At 37.3% G+C, this 18,520-nt stretch overlaps 1 protein-coding gene across 3 annotated transcripts in view; it reads left to right on the top strand.

Moving 5' to 3' along the window:
- Atxn7 (ataxin 7) overlaps window positions 1–18,520 on the top strand; it is a 133,111-nt gene that overhangs the window by 73,302 nt on the left and 41,289 nt on the right. For all 3 annotated transcript variants that reach the window (XM_013010508.1, XM_013010505.1, XM_013010507.1), the window contains exon 3: window positions 7,358–7,462. In XM_013010508.1, the coding sequence (XP_012865962.1) occupies window positions 7,360–7,462 (103 nt within the window). In that variant the 5' untranslated portion in view covers window positions 7,358–7,359. The remainder of the gene's footprint in view (window positions 1–7,357; window positions 7,463–18,520) is intronic.

The raw sequence follows: 18,520 nt of genomic DNA, 5'->3' as shown, positions 1-18,520 counted from the left end.
CCTTATATCAGGTACTGTTCTGTGTCCTCCTGGAACTTATATAGGGAAGGAGATAGCCTAAACACAAATAACTAATGAGAACGGTAGGAGAGAATTGTCTGAAGAGATAGAGGCCTGCTCTAAATTGTCAGGGAAAGTTTTTCCAGTGAAACATAAGCTGAGAATTTAGAGCCGGCAGGATGAAGCATTTCCACAGAAGGAAGCAGTTAAAGGCCATGGGTAACTGTCAAGGAGATGAGAATACTGAAGTACAGAAAAGAGTATTAAGCCTTACGTTGCAAATTTTACCAAGAGGGCCTTCTAAGTGGTGGTTTTCTTTCTTACTACACTGAATAACCCCTAGGTTCGTTAATGGATCAAATGATACATATAATTTTAAACCTTCCTTCTTCTTCCTCATCCCTACATCTTCAGTCTTCTGACCACTTTAGAGGATCCTCCAGTGCATGCCTTTGTGTGGCCTTTCCTTGTGACCCTTGAACTAGCCCTTGGGCCCATCCTTTAACTGAAGGTGATCCACACTCATGTCTGAGTTGCCTTCTCTAGCGGGTGGCTTGCAGCTCCTGCTGCTGGAGCCGCAGTTAACCTCCCTTGAGAGGTCTGCAAGGCAGAAGTGTATGGTCAGCAGTGGGGCAACAGGCCACTTGGGAATTTAGCTCACATTGTAAAATGGTCAGTTGCTATGTGGTGTATATATCCATGTTTTGCAAAGTTAGGAAAAGTTCTAGAGCCCTTGAAAAAAAAAATTGTCATGTGGGTGATTTTGGTTGTTTGTTTCTTCAACAATGGATTATTTACTTCATGTTCAGCCTCAGTGCTCTTCATGGATTGCTTTATTTCATTTTCACAGCAATATTATGAAATATAGGTCATTTTAATTCATTTTATACACAAGGAAATTTTGGTCCAAGGAGGTTAAATTATTTTTCTTTGAAATAGGGTCTTGCTTTGTTGCCCAGGTTATCCTCAAACTTGTGATCCTCCTCCTGTAGGAAGATTTGCCCACGGAAGTGGGATTTCTTCCATGGCTAAATTAAATACTTAACTATGCATACACAGTTGGTAAAAGGAAGAGTGAATCCAAGTAGTCTTGGCTACAAAACCACTTTTAACTACTGCAATGAATATACTAGCAAAGGGAATTCCCAGTGTATAGGTTTGAAAACCATACCTAAGTCAGAAGGTTATAATTGTGCCCTAATATTCTGATTATTATCCAATCACATAATCATATTTGCTTGCTGGAGCCAACGAAAGTACTATTAAGCACTGCCAGAGAATGGGACAGATGTGAAATGTAGTCTCCGAGGAGCAGAGTAAGACTTATACAGTTCATACATTTAGGTGGATGGTTATAAATGAGAGTAGGTATTGAGACTGTGTGTCAGAGTTAGTGCTCTGGGACCATGTAACGGGGTTCAGTCTAGTCAAGTCTTCAGGAAAGATGGAATGAAGTAGAGCAACAAGCCAGGTAAGATGTGCAAGGAGTGAGTTCATGCAAAGGAAACAGCAAGTGCCATGATGAGAAAGCAGTTTGCTGTAGGACAATACCAAGGCCAGAGAGGTCAGATACAGAGAAGCTAGAGCAGGCTGTTGAAGGCTTTGTGAGATAGATAAGGATTTAAATTTTTATCTTTAGAGCAAGGAGAAGCTACAGAAAAGTTCAAATGCCAGTCATCTCACAAGCACACTTCTCAGGTCTGAGCTAGGCAAAGTGAGAAGTTCTCTATCAAATGGGACTGCAGAAGTTTTCATTTATGGGCTGGTTAGTGGTAGAGTGCTTGCGTAGCATGCATGAAGCCCTGATTTGATTCCTCAGTACTACATACACAGAAAAGGCCAGAAGTGGTGCTGTGGCTCAAGTGGTAGAGTTCTAACCTTGGGCAAAAGAAGCTCAGGGACACTGCCCAAGCCCTGAGTTCAAGCCCCAGGACTGGCCAAAAAAAAAAAAAAACTCTTCATTTATGAATTTTTATTTGTAAATCATAAATTGATGCACTAATGACTGTGACAGAGGTTTGAATTATGTAAATAGCAGTAGCAGAAAACTGGGGCTAATAATTGGCAAGGGCTAGACATTACAGAAAGAAAAGAAGGAACTGGTCTGGCTCAAGTGTAGAATTGTGGGTTAAAAAAACAGGTTCTAGGAATTCTGAGTCCGTCTCAAGGTAAGAATGGATTGACTTTCTAACTTGAGTACAGGGGAGGCCTTGCTTTCAAGGAGATAGCTCAAATGTCTAGCCTCATTTTGAACTCAGCATGTCATCAAGTAAAGGAGTGACATGGGTGTTTTACAGATTAGTGAATCTGGCATTAGTTAAGTGGAGACAGGAAGAGAGTTCTGCCCTGTTAGAAGTCCTCTCCCAGTGCATAGAGGTTACCAGACTTGGCTTTGGGAACTAGCAGTAAGAGTGGCATGGGGGAAGCCAGTTCCTGGAAAACACCAGAAATTGTCTGGGCTTATGAGTTCAATACCTGGCTTTATTTCTTAACTATGCCATCTACTGACTTATGAGGTCTCAATGTCTATGTGAGCACTTTCAAAGACCTGGTACCCTTCTGCTATTTTGTTTGTATTCAGTCTCTGAATTTTTCTACTTTTTGGAATATTGAGTAAAGGAGGCACTATAATCGTTATTGTTGGAAGTTCAAAGATGTTATAGAACTACTGTCTTGAGTGAAGGAACCAGGATTCAGAGTGAGTGACCTACATGCTTAGCCAGTTGGCTTAAAGTGCTTGAGTGACTAATAGGGAGAGGTAGGAAGTGGCCTTTTAAAAATATGACAGCTGAACTGAGACTTGATGTGTAAGAATGTATCAGGCATCTGATGGAGAAGAGGGGCAGAACCCAGCTGAGAAAGAGCTGTCTGCATTTTGTGGGGTGTAAGGTGGTCAGTACTAACTCAAAGCAGAGTGAATCATGGAGAGAGGGAGGTGCAAGTGGAATTTCATCCTGGGTTCTGTTCTAAGGATTGAAATTTTCTTCATAAATGTCACTGGTGAGGCTATCAGAGACTTAAACAGCATTGACTTGATCAGGGGAGAATTTTTAAAGAATTGCTATGGCTGCTTAGTGAAATCCCTCATCTATTGGAAAAGTGCTGGTGGCAGGTCCTACAACAGTGGCTGTGGCAGTTAAGAGATATAGACAGGCTTTTAAATAGAGCTGACTGGACCTGCAGATGGCCTGGAAGTGATGGACAGAGGAGTTAGATGACACCTGGGTTTTTTATTTTAGCCATTGATGGATGATGAATAAAATCATTTACTAAAAAGGGGAAAGGTTACTGGGAACAAGGAATAGGGCAGCATCAACAATGAAGTTCTATTGGACATATTTGTTCCATTTGAGATATTTATAACATATCCAGATGGTGATGTCTAATAGGCACTTGGACATGTGAATAGACAGAGCTTGCGAATAGTCAGCTTGGACTGAAGACAGAAAGATAGACATGATTTACATGAGGAAGTTATAGATAAGTGGGGGAAAGGAAACTTTCAGAATATTGCAAAGGTTAAATGCTTTTTCTACAACCTTCAAGTTCAATTGTTAAGTAGAGTGTTCAAAGTGGATATAGCAATATCAGCATTAAATATGTCCATTGTTGTTGGAGATCTGGTTTCAGTGGGACTGTGAAGTCCTACATGTATTTGCTCATGTATCCATGTGCTTAAACCCATCCCTTCCCAGTATGCTGGCTGGGGACTTAGATGTAGGGGCTAGCCCACTCACATATTCATTAGAACATGGAGGTGACCCAGATCCTGAAAATAACGTAGGGCTTACAGAACAATAATTTTCGTTCTTTCAAATTAGCTCAAAATCCATGAACTCAAGTACAGTGGTTTCATTTACATATTTAAAGTGTATTTTGTAAGCTTGTAAATTTAATAATGACTTTATTTTTATTAGCCCAGTACTTTTTTCTGTTCTAAGACAAACTTATCTCTACATTTGGGCAAGAATCATATGTGAATTTTTGGATGGGCTGATTGCAAATTGCTTTAAAAATGTTCAGAAACAGATTATTTTATTTCTTTTTGTTGCTCTCACACAGATTATTTTATTTCTTTTTGTTGCTACAACATTCCACACTGTTCCTGTTGCTAAGGCCTCTGGAATGTTCCAGTACAGAAAAAGGATATAGAACTTCTGAAGAGGACATTTTATTTGAATTATTTTGTATCTTTTAGCTTACTCCAAATATGAATGTCTGAAAATAAAGAATTTTGAAAGCTAAAGTTACAGTTGCTTTAGGTTTTTGTTATAACAACTCTTGTTTCATAGAGTAGCATGAACTGGATTTAAGTATGCCCTATTTTGTGTGTGTGTGTTGCACATATATTCAACCTTTTAGGAATATGCAATATGCTAATGAGAGGTTAATGACTGCAAACTTGAGTTCTGATTATGCTGCTTTCCTGCTGAGTAGACAAGTTCATGTAAATAACATATTTTAGAGTTATGATATTTTAGAGTTACGGTTAGAAATAAATGGATTGAAAAGTACAAAAAGAGACCAAGAAGGGCAAATACGTGTGATAAATGCATGATATATGTGTGTATGGAAAATAACAGTGAATCACATTAATTAGTGTGTTAATACAGTTAACATGTTACTAGTAATATTAAATCTGTTACTGATAGCAAAAGAAGAAGAAACAGGATAGCTATATGAAAAGTGCTTAGCACAGGAACTGGGACATAGTAGTGATTCTTCTTATTACTTTCCTTATCAGGATTTTCTGCTTTTGCATAAATGTAGATTTTTGGTTCCTTAAGAATAACCCCTTATAGAAAGATAAAAAGAACTAGTACAAAACAGAACTCTTTCTACATAAACATCATTGTGACAAGCTCATATCCTTATTACTTAAAAAAATCTGTTGGTTTTGTGAGTGATACAGGTCTTCATGCATGCTAGTCAAATGTTCCACTAAGCTACATTCAACCTATGTCTTCACTCTACCTGTCTTTTCACTCTCAAATCTTGTTTTTAAAGGGGAATGGATCTAGCTTCTACAAGTATCTGGCAGAGGATATTTTAAATAGGATTATCGTTGAACATTGTAAGAAAAACTATCACAGATTAAAACTAACTTGACTAACACAGGTTAACTCCTATTTAATTAATCAAACTAATTGGCTTGATTTCATTAATGAAACCATTTGATATTTTTAAACTGTAAGTTACAAAAATTGTGTCACCTTTGTAATATGAATTTTCATAGTTAATAGTCCTATAGAACATTTAGCACCATGTTTGTAATGGAATTTAGGCTAAACTGCTTTTAAGTTTTAATAGTATGAAATACAATTTCAAGAAAGTCAGGGAAAATGGCTTATGTATGTCATTACATGGAATATAACCTTTTCCTTTCCCCCACATGTACTAACTTAGCTCAATGTGGTTATGTTTTCAAGGAAAATAGCACTTTGTTTGGCTTTTACTTATTTTTGTTAAATAAGTTTAGAGAAATCAGCAATCTACTGGGAGCTTTTGATATTATCTATTCAAATTACACAATTAGGGGTGTTTAGCCTCTGGATATTGTAATTTACTGGTGTTGGGATCTGGATGAATGTCTAGAAACCATTCCTCTGATTTTAAGCCATTATTGTAAGAGTCGGGTCCCAGCTGTTGACCATAGACTGGGGGCAGGCGTTCTTGTCGTTTTAGGTATAATGATGATAAGATGGTATCTCTGTAGGTAGTTGGGAAGCTAAAATTAGATAAATAGCATATAGAAACTACTCAATGCTGCAGTTGTGTTCGAGTCATGTAGAACCTTGGAATAGTTCATATCTATAGTTAACTATCTGTAATTCAGTGCCACAGAAACTGCGCAAGACAGACTAAACTGTAGCTTTGTATGTTAGATCAATCATTTGATATTTTTTAAAGATTCTCTTCATAAGCCATCTCCTTGGATCGTTTCTTTCTCCCTTTAAAATCACCAACATCATGAATGCTAGAGAAAGGGAAATTAAATCTATGTGAAAGAATGAAAATAAAAATCAGTTATTTGGGCCCTTTTCCTTATACTTGTTTATTTGCCAGTACTAGAGATTAAAACCATGGACTTGCACATGCTTAACAAGTATTCTACCATTGAGCTATATGGCCACCTTTTAAACATAGAGTTTAGTCTTCTAAAATACTTTCCTGCATTAATGGTGTGATACCTAGCCTGGCTTAGTGGCTCAAGGCTGTAATCCTATATAGTTGGAAGACAGACATTGAGAGAATGAGGTTTGAGGCCAACAAAGAAGTACCAGTGGCTGTCATGATGGTGCCTGCCTTTTATTGCACATATTGGGGAGGCCAGTAGCTCAGTGGAAGAAGCTAAGTAGAAGGAAAAAAGCCCAGGCTTCCTGGGCATAAAGTGAGATTCTACCTTGAAAATAACCAAGACAAAAGAAACTGGAGGCATGTCTCAAGTGGGAGAGTACCTGTCTAGCAAGCCTGAGTCCCTAAGTTCAGTTACTAGTACTGAGGGAGAAAATTGTACTATCAGTGTATTGCAGATATTCTTAATTGTGCATATTATATACAATACCTGTTTGAAATCACTAATTTTGAAATACTTTGTTGAATTATTTTATGGTTGCGACATTTATTTAAACATATTTACAAAGTATGAAGTTACTTTGAATTTTCATTTATATGCAGATAGTTTTTCTTCATTTTTGCATTTTAAATTGATTTGTTATTCTGAAAACAAAATAATCTTGTCTCTTGGCTTATTCTGGAGACCAGATTGCTGTTAGTATGTGAAATGCTGTTTGTACTGAAGGCATTATGTCTGGTGTCTTCATTTAGCAGAAAGACTAGAGGTTGGTTGTTGTGGCCTAAAATTTAATAATGATATTTTTCCTTTGTATTTCATGCTGCCAAAAGCAGCAATTATACTCTTCAGTGCTATCTCTGCCTCACTTTCTTAACTGGGTTGTAGAACTCAGAGATATGATAACTGAAATAGAATGTATAATTAAATAACAAAAACCATTGTCAGTATAGTTTTGTGAATTACCAAGTACTTTCTGGCAACTTTTGGTAGAGTTTATCTAAAATTGTTCTATTGCATGAATATATTCATTGTTTTCATTCTAATAGGTGTATCTATTACACCTTGTAACAATTTTGCATATTTTTAGACCTATAAAGTCTAAAGCCTGGTTTGATTTCTTTTTTGGTCATGGTATGTTCATAGGTTACTTTTAAACCAGTGTACCCTTTGTCCTTGTGCATTTTATGATAAGGAGGCCCATTTAGAAAGTATTACTCTTCCAAATTATTTCACAGCAGTCATATCCAGATGAGTGATTGATGCTCTGTTTCTTTGTTGCAGACATGCCAATATTTGGTCTTTGTCCAGCCCATGATGATTTCTATTTGGTGGTGTGTAACGACTGTAATCAGGTTGTCAAACCACAAGCATTTCAGTCACATTATGGTAAGTGTTTAAGTGTTTAAATAATCATTATTAAAAAGTAAATAAAGCAGAACTAAAGCAAAGGCCATAGTATCTCTCCCTCATTGGGAGAGAATTCCTAGACTGGGTTAATACCTTCTCAAATGTTGGTACTGTCTGATTTTTTTTGTTTGTTTTGTTTTGTTCAGTCGTGGGGTTTGAACTCTGGGTTTGGGCGCTGTCCCTGCGCTCTTCAGCTCAAGGCGAGTGCTCTACTGCTTGAGCCACAGCGCCACTTGCAGTTTTCTAGTGGTTTGTTGGAGATAAGAGTCTTCAGGGACTTTCCTGGCTTTGAACCGCAAATCCTCAGATCTCAGCCACTTGAGTAGCTAGGATTACAGGCGTGAGCCACTGTCACATAGCTTAGAGATAGCTTTTAAAGCAAGAATTTTTAGGACTTACTGTTAAGATTGGTATGAGCCACACCATCATAAACATATCCCAATATTGATTGCAAGGAATGTATGTTATACTTAAGCATAAAATGGTTTTGAGTTCCTGCTGCTGGATAAGATTGTGGGGGTCAGTAGTACAAAGGTAAATAATGTACTGTCTGCTGAGACTCAGAAGCTGACATTGGAAAGGGAAATGAGTCAGTTGCCAAATATTTGGAGTTGAGTGTGAAGATGGACTAAAGCCTACAAGAACCATAGGCTCTTTTTTGTAGTGCAGGGATAATATAAGAATCACAGATTTGGTGGGGACTAATTGAAATTACCTATATGAAGCCACTAATATAAAGCCTGGTATATAATAAATATGAGAGACAGAAAGATGTGTATCTAAAGTTAAAAACAGTCCAAGCCCTTAAAAATAAGGTGGAACATGAATACCTCTGAGTGAATAACTCAGAGAAAGCTTCTTAGACAACATACCCTTCGTATTAGGATTTGGAAAGTAGAGTTGAGTTAGGGTTTTTTAGTACAATTTTTTTCTATGTTTTTAAACCTGAGATACCTGTCCATTGTGGAAAAAATGCAGAAAATATTTTAATGATATGTACTCCCCTATAATTGGAAGGGTTTTGATGGAAATAGACAGGGCAGCCACATATGGCCACACAGATTGTGTACTGTACATCCATATTTGGTGGGTCTAGGCTGGCAATAGAGTGACATGAGTAAGCTCAGAGGCAAGAAATTCCAGGCTGTCTGGAATGTGCTGCACAGTCCCGCTATTGGCCAGAGCTGATGTATTACACATGTGAATGAGTTGTGTTCATAGAGAGACTGGGTTTTGGCTACATGGCCTCACTGCTCATAAGAGTTCCCTGGCCTCCATGTGTGCCAGTGAAGAGCTGTTGCAGATTTGCAGAATCAGAGTAATATGATCCAATGCTGCTTCAGAGAAGTGAGAGGTAGAGTTGGATTGGGAGGAAATAGGAAAAGAAATGCTTAAAGGTGTTAGCTCCTCCAGGAGATCCTCTTGGTCACCTCTTTTCAGAGTACTTCACTCGGTGGTGACAGTGCACTTTTTTTCAGGGCTTCTTATTTCTGCTCATCTATTTGTTTTGTGTTGCTACTAGGCTTTAACTCAGGGCCAGCTCAAAGCTGGTGCTCTGCCACTTGAGTTGTACCTCCATTTCTGGCCTTTTGCTGGTTAATTGGAAATAAAAGTCATGAATTTTTCTGCTTGGGCTGGCTTTGAACCTCTACCCTTAAGATCTCAACCTACTGAGTAGCTAAGATTACAGGTGTGAGCCACCAGTGCTAAGCTAACATTTGTTTTTGATCTTCCTCCATCTCCTTCTTAGCATGTCAGTGTCTCTGAAGAAAATATCTTACAATCTCATGTCTACCTTTTCTGTTAATCTAGCACAGTGTAACTTTCCAAAGCCACTGGGAAAGATGCTGAAGTTGCTCTAGTGGCAAGGAAAGTATTAAAGATGTCAGATAGTAGAGTTCTGAAAGATGAACGTCAAGTGCTCCAGAAGAGGGAAGCATGGCTGTCCCTTTCTAAGGCTGCAGTGAAAGAGAGTGCTAGTGGGTTTCTAAGGGTTTTAGAGGTAAATTGGTGATGATGTTGAAGGGAGCATGACTGCCTGCAGCATATGGGTCACTTCATGGTAGCCCTGGAATACTGCCAAGGGAAAGAGATGCGCACAAGGTTGAGAACCATTCTCAGTGCTCTCATCGTCTCCTGCCTTTCACAGACAGGAGCTGTGACATTTTTGGAAATTTTTCTCTCTTATTTGATGAAATCCAAGAAGGGTAATTCTTGCATTTTCTTTTTTTAACAGTAAAAACAAAAAATGTTGATTTTTAGAAATGCTCACATGCTTCTTGACTGAAAATGAATCACATTATGAATTAAATTACTGGATATAGAAATGCCTTTAATTCCTCTAACCAATCTAGCATCATAAATTAGCAACACCATCCTTAACACTCCTGAATAGGAGTTGCCACACTACCATTGCTCACATCTCATCATGAGAGAGGATCCTATGGCATATTGATAGTTTTCCAAGTGCTATGTCTTCCAAATGCATATTGCTTTCATAACTCCATAAAGCCAAAATATTGTCAAGTTGAACTATTGTAAGTTTGGGACTGTATTAGGAAGCATTCTACTTTCCAAGGGAGGGATTGTGTTTTCTTATTTTCTGATGAAATTAAGGAAAATATGGGGTCACTCTGTGAATACCTGTTGCTATTCACCTGTGACTTTTATGAACAAATAAGCAGTTCCTTTAACATTCAGGCAGTTCCTTTAATACTACCACTTCCAGAATAAGAAAGAACAGCACTGAAGTGGCAACAAGGCCTGTAAATTATTTAATGTTAGTGGAAAAATTTTGAATTGGTGAGCAACCTATGTAGAGAAATAAAGGGCCTTAGTTTTTTTGTTTGTTTTGTTTTTCCTAGCAAGCTGCCTTTTGGGGAGTTGATGATTAACCAAGATTTCCATTTGATTAGTGATAGTGAGTGGTTGTAGTATCATTTTGGTATTTCCAGGTTTCATAGTCTGATTGTTTTTGCAATATAGTTTGCTTTTCTTCTTGGAAATTAGATAGCAATAACATGTTTTCTTTGTTTTGAAATATTCCAGCATGTCTGATTTTTCTCTTCATTTACTCAGTGTTTTTAAAAGCAAGGTGTTTCTTGCTGCAGCTTTCAGATTTATAAATATACAGGCATCACTGACTCATGCCTGTAATTCTAGCTACTACTTGTGCTGTTCTGTGCCTTGCTGCTTCACTGCATTTACTCATAAAAAGTTCCATAACTTTCTTCCTCTCTCATACAGGCAGACCAAGAGGTGAGAGATGTTAATTCAGCCTGGACAAGTCCACATTTACAGTCTCTATTCTTAATTGAAACCCTTCTCAAATGTCAGCCATTAGTATTTTACCTTTTTATGTTATTTTATAGTATTTTATGTTATTTTATAGTATTTTACCTATTTATGTTAATTTACTTGTTAACTTTATAGTCAGCTGAACCTCTGAACAAAGTCCAAGTACCAACATGTGGCTCAAACATCTTTTCCCAATGTTAATCAGGTTCTAGCTTGATTATTTGCTGATGTAATTCCACACAATATTTTTCTTTAAGTCAGGCTACTCATTTAAATAAATCCATTTCCAAATGTGTAAAGGGGGAAAATCTGGCGTTATTTACTATAAAAGATGGTAAATATAAGAATGTACACAGCAAAAAGAAGATCATTTAATCTTTTGTTGATGCTCTTTGCCAGTACAGCCAGTGAGCCTGGGTCCTGCTTCCTTTGTTATAAAAGACCCTGGAAGTTAAGTACTGTTCTCTCACACCTATAATCCTAGCTATTCAAGAGGCTGAGATCTATGGATGGTAATTCAAAGTGAGCCTCAGGAGAAAATTCCAATACCAAAATAACTAGTAAAAAGCAGGGCTGAAGACATGGGTCAAGAAATAGAACCTATTAGAAGAAGAAAAAAAAAAGGCAAGGGACAACGTAGCTATCTAAGTGATAATAGCAAGTGTTATCCACATGTAGTATTTGATATTTAAGGAGTTGGATATCTATTGGAACCAACCTTAGTTCCTCTGAAATACCAGTCTGGAAGCAGAATTCTAGAAGCTCATGTTGATATGCAAAATATCACAAAAGAGAAAGATCTTTTGTCATTCATTTATCAGTTACTGTTAGGGATTGAGCCACTACAATTCACCGTAAGTTGTATGAGTCTATTGGCAAGGCTTCCACATAAAGCATCTGCCTCTCTCAGACCTCTTTTCACAAATGGAGGTGTCATAAATCTGGCTTTATCATAATTATTTGCAAGTAGTTTAGCAAAAATACTATGATTTACTTGCAGGAATTATGAATCTTACAGAAATAATAGCATGAACTTAATGTTCCTTGCTTTGCGTTGAGGTGATTTGGATCTTTTAGATGCCAGCATAAATTGGATTTGCTAACATGTCATTTTATTCAGAGTATGAGTAAATTACTCATATGAGAAATAACTCCAATTTTTTTTGAAATTGATTTAAAAGATTGCTAATGTAAGCAAAATCAGTCTTAAATTCAAAAATCTAATGAGCTGTTTCTGGTTAAAAGCTGGTTGTCATTATTGATAACGTTCCACATGGTTATGACTAGCAGTTGTCATGTGATTAAATTATTTTGCATCGCAACATTTGTTTTTTACATTATTTATTTTATTTTTATTATTTATTATTATGTATTTTACATTATTACAGGGCCAGATTTTTTTGCCATCTGATTGTCTAAACAAAAGCAATAAAATTTAAACTATTTTTTGAATGGGTTGTTTTAACCATTAAGTAATTGCTTTTAGGTAACGAAAAAAAATTGTGTCTTCTTTTAAACCTCCAGTGTACTAAATTGGATGTTTTTCTCTACTTTGAAAATTTCATTGATAGTCTTCTAGGATTGGCATTCAGATAAAAGTCCACAGATGATCACTTTTAGCAGTACTTGGTAATTTCTAAAGCAGCTTTTGCACATGTTATTTCATTTCTTGTTCTTACCTACTAAATGGATTTTATCCATAGTTTACAGATGAAAGTCCTAAATTAAATTTCATTCACACACATATAATGTACCAGGCCATGTTTTCTGGGTACTAATACCTATTTCTCTTGCCAATGATAACAGTAGGGGTAAAGGAAAATCCAGAGAAGATAAAATGAATTCCACATGTTCCAAAACTCATCAGTGACAGATGTTCTAGTTCAGATATAATTGTTACGTTTTCTCAGTGTAGCTGAGTCAGCACTGTAAACCTGTTACTTCAGAAACAACATTTAGTAATTTGAAGATGTAATGGCAGAGTAGTTAAATACTTGATTTAGCATAGTCAATGGATTTCTTTTCTGCCTCTTCCACCTAAATAATAGTAATGATCCGTAGCCTAGCTTTTCTTTTTCTATGAACCTCTTAACTTTTATGGCTTCCTTAGAAAATTAATCTGTGTATTAATTTCTATAGTCAGTACCAAGACTGAAATGCATTGCAGAGCAAAAAGCATTTGGCTGTGCTTCAGAGACACATGCCAGGCCTTTCTCAGTAATAGAAGGATGAGCCAGGACTAACCAGTTGACATCAGCACGTGACTGCTGTCAAGATGAACATCAGTTTAACTCTCCAAGGAAATTTTGAGTAAAGGCTTTGACCTAAACCTTTTGTTCCTTAATATGATATAAGCAGTAAATTCATGTTTTTCTTTGCTACAAGCTAAATTGTACTAATTTAATTTTTCAAATTTCAGTAGCATCAGATAAAGGCCTATTTTCTTAGCTAATATAATTTTTATCTTTCTTCCCCACTTGTATAAGGTGATTATTAACTGGTGTTTTAATACCATTTGTAGAGACCACATTTTAAATTTGGGTTATAAAGTGGGCTGACTTTTGTTCTTCTTTTTGATATCTATGCCTTTACTAAGGTATATGCCTTCAGGGTTGCTTTTTGATTAAATTAAACAAATCACCCATGATATTCATGCACTGAAAAAGTATCTATTGGGTACCTATTTCTTTCCTCCGAACTAAAAAGCTGTTTCTCTAATTTCATGTAGCTGTAATCTGATTGGGATGGGTGGGCAAAGGTGAAATAGGGTGAAATAAGATTATTTCAAGTAGTGACACATTCTGGGAATAGTGTAAAGGAAAATTAGTGCAGACCACTTTAGATAGGTTAGTCAAAGAAGGCCTTTTCGAAGAGGAGTTGTTACCTAGTGCAGAAAAGGCCAAGTTCTTAAGATCTGAAGAGAAGCTGCATGTTTTATACAGAGGAAATGGCAAGTACATCCTGAGGTTGAAGTGGCCTTGACAAAGACTGGTGAGGAAGCAATACAGTGCTTAAGAAAGAAAGAAGTTTGGTTTGAAATTGGAGAAAGAAGGGTCAGGGCCATATAGTGGACCCTGGAAGGCATGCATGAGCAGAATCAAGATTGACAGTGGATTAGTGTGGAAACACTGGGAGGATTTCGTGTCAAGGAATACCATGATTTGACTACTGCTTGTTCTTTGCAACTTAGGCAAGAATGAAGCCAGGGAGAACAGTGTGCTATGGGTAAGGTGAGAACTGAATGGGGAGAGAAAGCTTAGATTAGGATTATGGCAGCTAGGGCAAAGAGTTGCAACCTGAAATCGACATTCAGGGCTTGTAGATGAAGTAGGTAGGAGCAATAAGAGGAAGGTGGAACTCAAGCAGCATTGTGAATCAGGAGGTTGTTCTTTCAATGTATTATAAAATTGTAATGGCAGAACGTATTTATTACAGTGATACCAGTCTGGGGTCATTCTTTTTAGTTTTTGTTGGCTGGTTTTTGTTTTATTGGGCTGTTGTATGTGTCTTGATTTTTAGTGGAAAAGAAATCTGCTCAAAAAAGCCAAGAAACAAGAGAATTGTGTACTTTCATGGAACTCTTCATGTTCTCCTTGGATAACAAGAATTTACGGAAGAGCTTGTGTTCTATTCCCAGTTATACCAGGGAGGGAAAAAATGGCAAGCTTATTTACTAAAAAGAAAAGTACACTTTGATATTTTTGTGATTATTAATCTAGTAAAATATATTGTAAAAGAAAAATTGAACCAATAACAAAATATGCAATCAGAATGAACAATGTTTCAGGGGTACAGCTTGACCTATATATTACCTTAGAATGTTACTAAACCCTGGGCAAAGTAATATTTGCCATACATAATTTTTCCCTTACATATATTTGTTATGTGAAAATTGATTACGAGTTTGTCTTTTATATTTAATCTTTCTTATATACATGTTAATACATACTGCTCTGTAAAGACTACCTGTTAATTCTACTTTATTAATGTATTTTAATTTAGCTAGTCAAGTATCAGAACATTTAGGTTTTCAGAACAGCATTTCTATATGCAGTACTTTTAAAGATCATCCTGCTTTAGAAAAATGTATTTGAGCATATTGATTTACTACATGGAGGCTGGTTACAGCTACCTACCAGATTTATGCCACTGTGATTTAATGACTTGCTTTGACAGTTCTGATTTGGGTCACTAGAAAAGGGCAATGAAAATGTGAATTTCTGCATATATATTGTTTTGTGTGTGTATATGAGTGTATGTATACGTACATGCATAAATACCCAGAAATACCACACACATTTGTAAAATATATATAGTTTTTGTCAATTATACACATCCCATATGTAATGCCCCTTTTGACTTGTCTGCCATGCACAGATACCATTAGCTGTTATCACATGGCTGTGCTTCAGGATTTTTTAAAGGGCACTGGGGATTAAAAATCTGGATTTTTGGGGGCTGAGAAGGTGGCTCAGTGGTAAAGTGCTTGCCTTGCATGCATGAGGCCCTGGGTTTGATTCCTCAGCACCACATACACAGAAAAAGCCGGAAGTGGCGCTGTGGCTCAAGTGGTAGAACGCTAGCCTTGAGCTGAAGAGCTGAGGGACAGCGCCCATCCCAGAGTTCAGGCCCCACGACCAACCAAAAAAAAAAGTCTGGATTTTTTTTTCTAATAAGGATTCCCCCCCCCCCCCCATGAGCATTTCAAGACCAATTTGTTGACTACTTAAGATAAACTCACTTTCCATTTAGCCCTGGTAAGCTGTGGTCTCACACATGACCAGAAGAGGGAGTATGTATGTTTTCTTTATGCTGCAGCACCTACTACCTGGCTGGAATCATTCCAGCGATGCACTTCTGGGCCTAAGACTATAAACCAAACTGGTTTGGAGGTAAGGGAACTATGACTACACTTAGGTGTTTACCCTCAGTCTACATTGTGTGTGTAGAAATCTTAGTCTTGGGCTTATTTCTACATTTTATTTTTAAGACAGCAGTTCAGTGTGGGGAATATCCAACCCATAGACCTCATAACTCATAAGGCCTGTGAAATCATTTGGTACATGACCTATCAGAAACGTTAAGCATCTCATTAGCTGCCCAAGGTTTTCTGCCTGTATTGATCATTTTGTTTGGCCTTGAAATTACTTTCTAAATATTCAAATAGCCCACCCAAGAAAAGAGTCCACTTCCTCCTCACCCCCTCAACAAACCTCAAGGTAATTTTATACCTTCCTTTCTTGTGGGTTTTTTTTTGTTTTTTTAAGAAGGTAAGTATCTCAGTTTAAAGCAAGTTGAAGTACAAGAAGTAAACTAATCACATAAGGTCAAGACTTCTTGATTTGTGCTCTCTTCAGGTCAAAAGCAAACTTTAGGTTGAAATTTGTTTTACTGCCTCTATACATGATGTTTAAACAGATTATTAGAACTCCTAATTTTAGTAATTGTGTTGAGCTTAAGACAGTTTTAATGTTACGTGTGATTCTTAGAGGTTCAGTTGTGGTCATTGAATCTCAGTGTGCATTGCCAGACAAATTAGTAACATAATAAGAATATATTTGTTTTAATACCAGAATTCTGTGCTTCTTAAATTTTTCTTCAGTTCCCTTTACAGAGAATTTTTTTTATAATAAAGACTGTTAAACTAGTTTCTTGACAGATGTTTTGATTGGCACATGAGTATATTAAATTGAAATACTCATAATTGTATACAAACACACAAAATGTAACAGTCCAGATTTGCTGTTTTTTTATTGTCTGTCGTGGGGCTTGAACTCTGGGCTTGAGCTACAGCACCACTTCCAGTTTTCTAGTGGTTTATTGGAGGTAAGAATCTCATGGACTTTCCTGCCTGGGCTGGCTTTGAACCGTGATCCTCAGATCTCAGCCTCCTGGATAGCTAGGTTTACAGGCATGAGACACCACTGCCCAGCCTTTTTGATGTTTTTTAATGCAGCCTGTCTTCCCACCTGCTGGTCCTGAGGATTGAATTCTGGGCCTGGGCCCTGTCCTTGAGCTCCTTTTGCTCAAGGCTAGCACTCTGCCACTTGAGCCACAGTGCGACTTTGAATCTCACAGACTTTGCTTCCTGGGCTGGCTTCAAACTGCAGTCCTCAGATCTCAGCCTCTTGAGAAACTGGGATTACAGGCATGAGCCACCAGCGCCCAGCTTACTTTTTTCTTATTTCATCTGTCGTCTGTAGCTGTAATAATAATACTCTGGGAGCAGTAGTGCCTTCTGAGTGAGTGTAGAAATTTGTAGTATCCTTCTGCATTTTTCTCACTAGCTATGTGGGCACAGTGCAAAGAATCATGAGTTTTAGAGGAGGGGCTTAAAATGATAAGTTTTACCACAAGCCATCATGTATACTTGTGCTGATAGTGCTTCAGTGGAAATCCATTCACAGTCCAGGCCAGCTCTAGGCTGCCGGCCTTACTTTGGTACCTCTTCCCCCATGAACAGCGCAGCCATCTCGCTCTCATTCCCTGCCATGGGCACATATCCTTAACCACTGGTACTTTTGGTTGTGTGGGACAGGGGCTCAGGAAGGGCTTCCCGAGTCTGAGTTGGAAAGGACACTTACTAATATTACTAGTCTGCTAGATGGCTTGGCAAAAAGGCCTAGTACCTTCGCTCTCCAGCAACTCATCATGAGAATGTTTCCACAACTCATAGATGTTGTATATAGTTTTTGCAAGCTTTCGTTTTTTCTAAAGTTTCTTACAGTGTTATTTATACATATACACATACGTCTCATCTTGAACTTGAAATTACTCAATAAGGACAAAATCTTTTACTATCAGTGTAACAGATATTTATCTTCTAAGTCTGGGAAATATATAGTGCTAGGAGGCAAAGATAATATTTCAAAACAACAGGTTGAATTGAAAACCCCTTTAAACCTACTTAATGATAATAAATACACAAAATTATTTTTAAGAAAAAATACTTTCAAAGACGTGATGATTTTAAAAAAAATTATTTGGATATTTTTCCTGACATCTGAGGTAAATTTCTGTTCTTCTTGGTATGGAACTTAGGAAAGAAACCTACTTCTCTTAGACACAGATTTCTTTCTGAAAAATGGGTAGCTTGCTAAAGGGTAACAGTGTTGGGGAAGCAAAGAGAATCACTAGTCTTGTTTCTACTCTATCTTCCTTGCATTTGATATAATGGGTCACCTTTGAACAAGGTTCATTTTGTGTATAGTGATTAGGCTTAAGATTGAAATGTCATTCACACAAAACCTGTATAAATCAGCCATTAGGATATGTTATATTTGAATGCCTTATGTACACACCTGAAGAGCCATTCACCTAAAGGTCAAATGCTAGCGAGAGGAAGACTCCTGTGTAGCATTAGCCCCTAAGATGAATTATCTCATGTAAGCTCTATCTCCTACCTCTTGTAATCATCACAGCATGAGTAGCCAGTGAGCACTGGGTAATAAGATAGCACTTGTCTTCGTGAAGCTAATCTAATTCTGAATAGCAGGCTTCCAGGCCTCAGCTGAATGAAGTTGCTTGATATTTCTAAGTTAGAAAATGCTTTCTTCCCCTTTCAAGTGTTCTTGGCATCAAGTAAGGAATGTTAAAGCTGTTGTAAGTGCCAATTAAGGCCAATTATAACCTGCCTGGCCTGCTGAGACAGTGAAGCAGAGTTGGTTAAGGCTGTGTTCCTATAAAATGGAGAACTGCCTGCGCTAGGGACAGGAACCTAGTATTTAATAACTGCCAACC

Source organism: Dipodomys ordii, unplaced genomic scaffold, assembly GCF_000151885.1.
Source record: "Dipodomys ordii isolate 6190 unplaced genomic scaffold, Dord_2.0 Scaffold12, whole genome shotgun sequence".
NCBI lineage: Eukaryota > Metazoa > Chordata > Mammalia > Rodentia > Heteromyidae > Dipodomys > Dipodomys ordii.
This window is presented reverse-complemented; position numbering and strand designations above follow the sequence as displayed.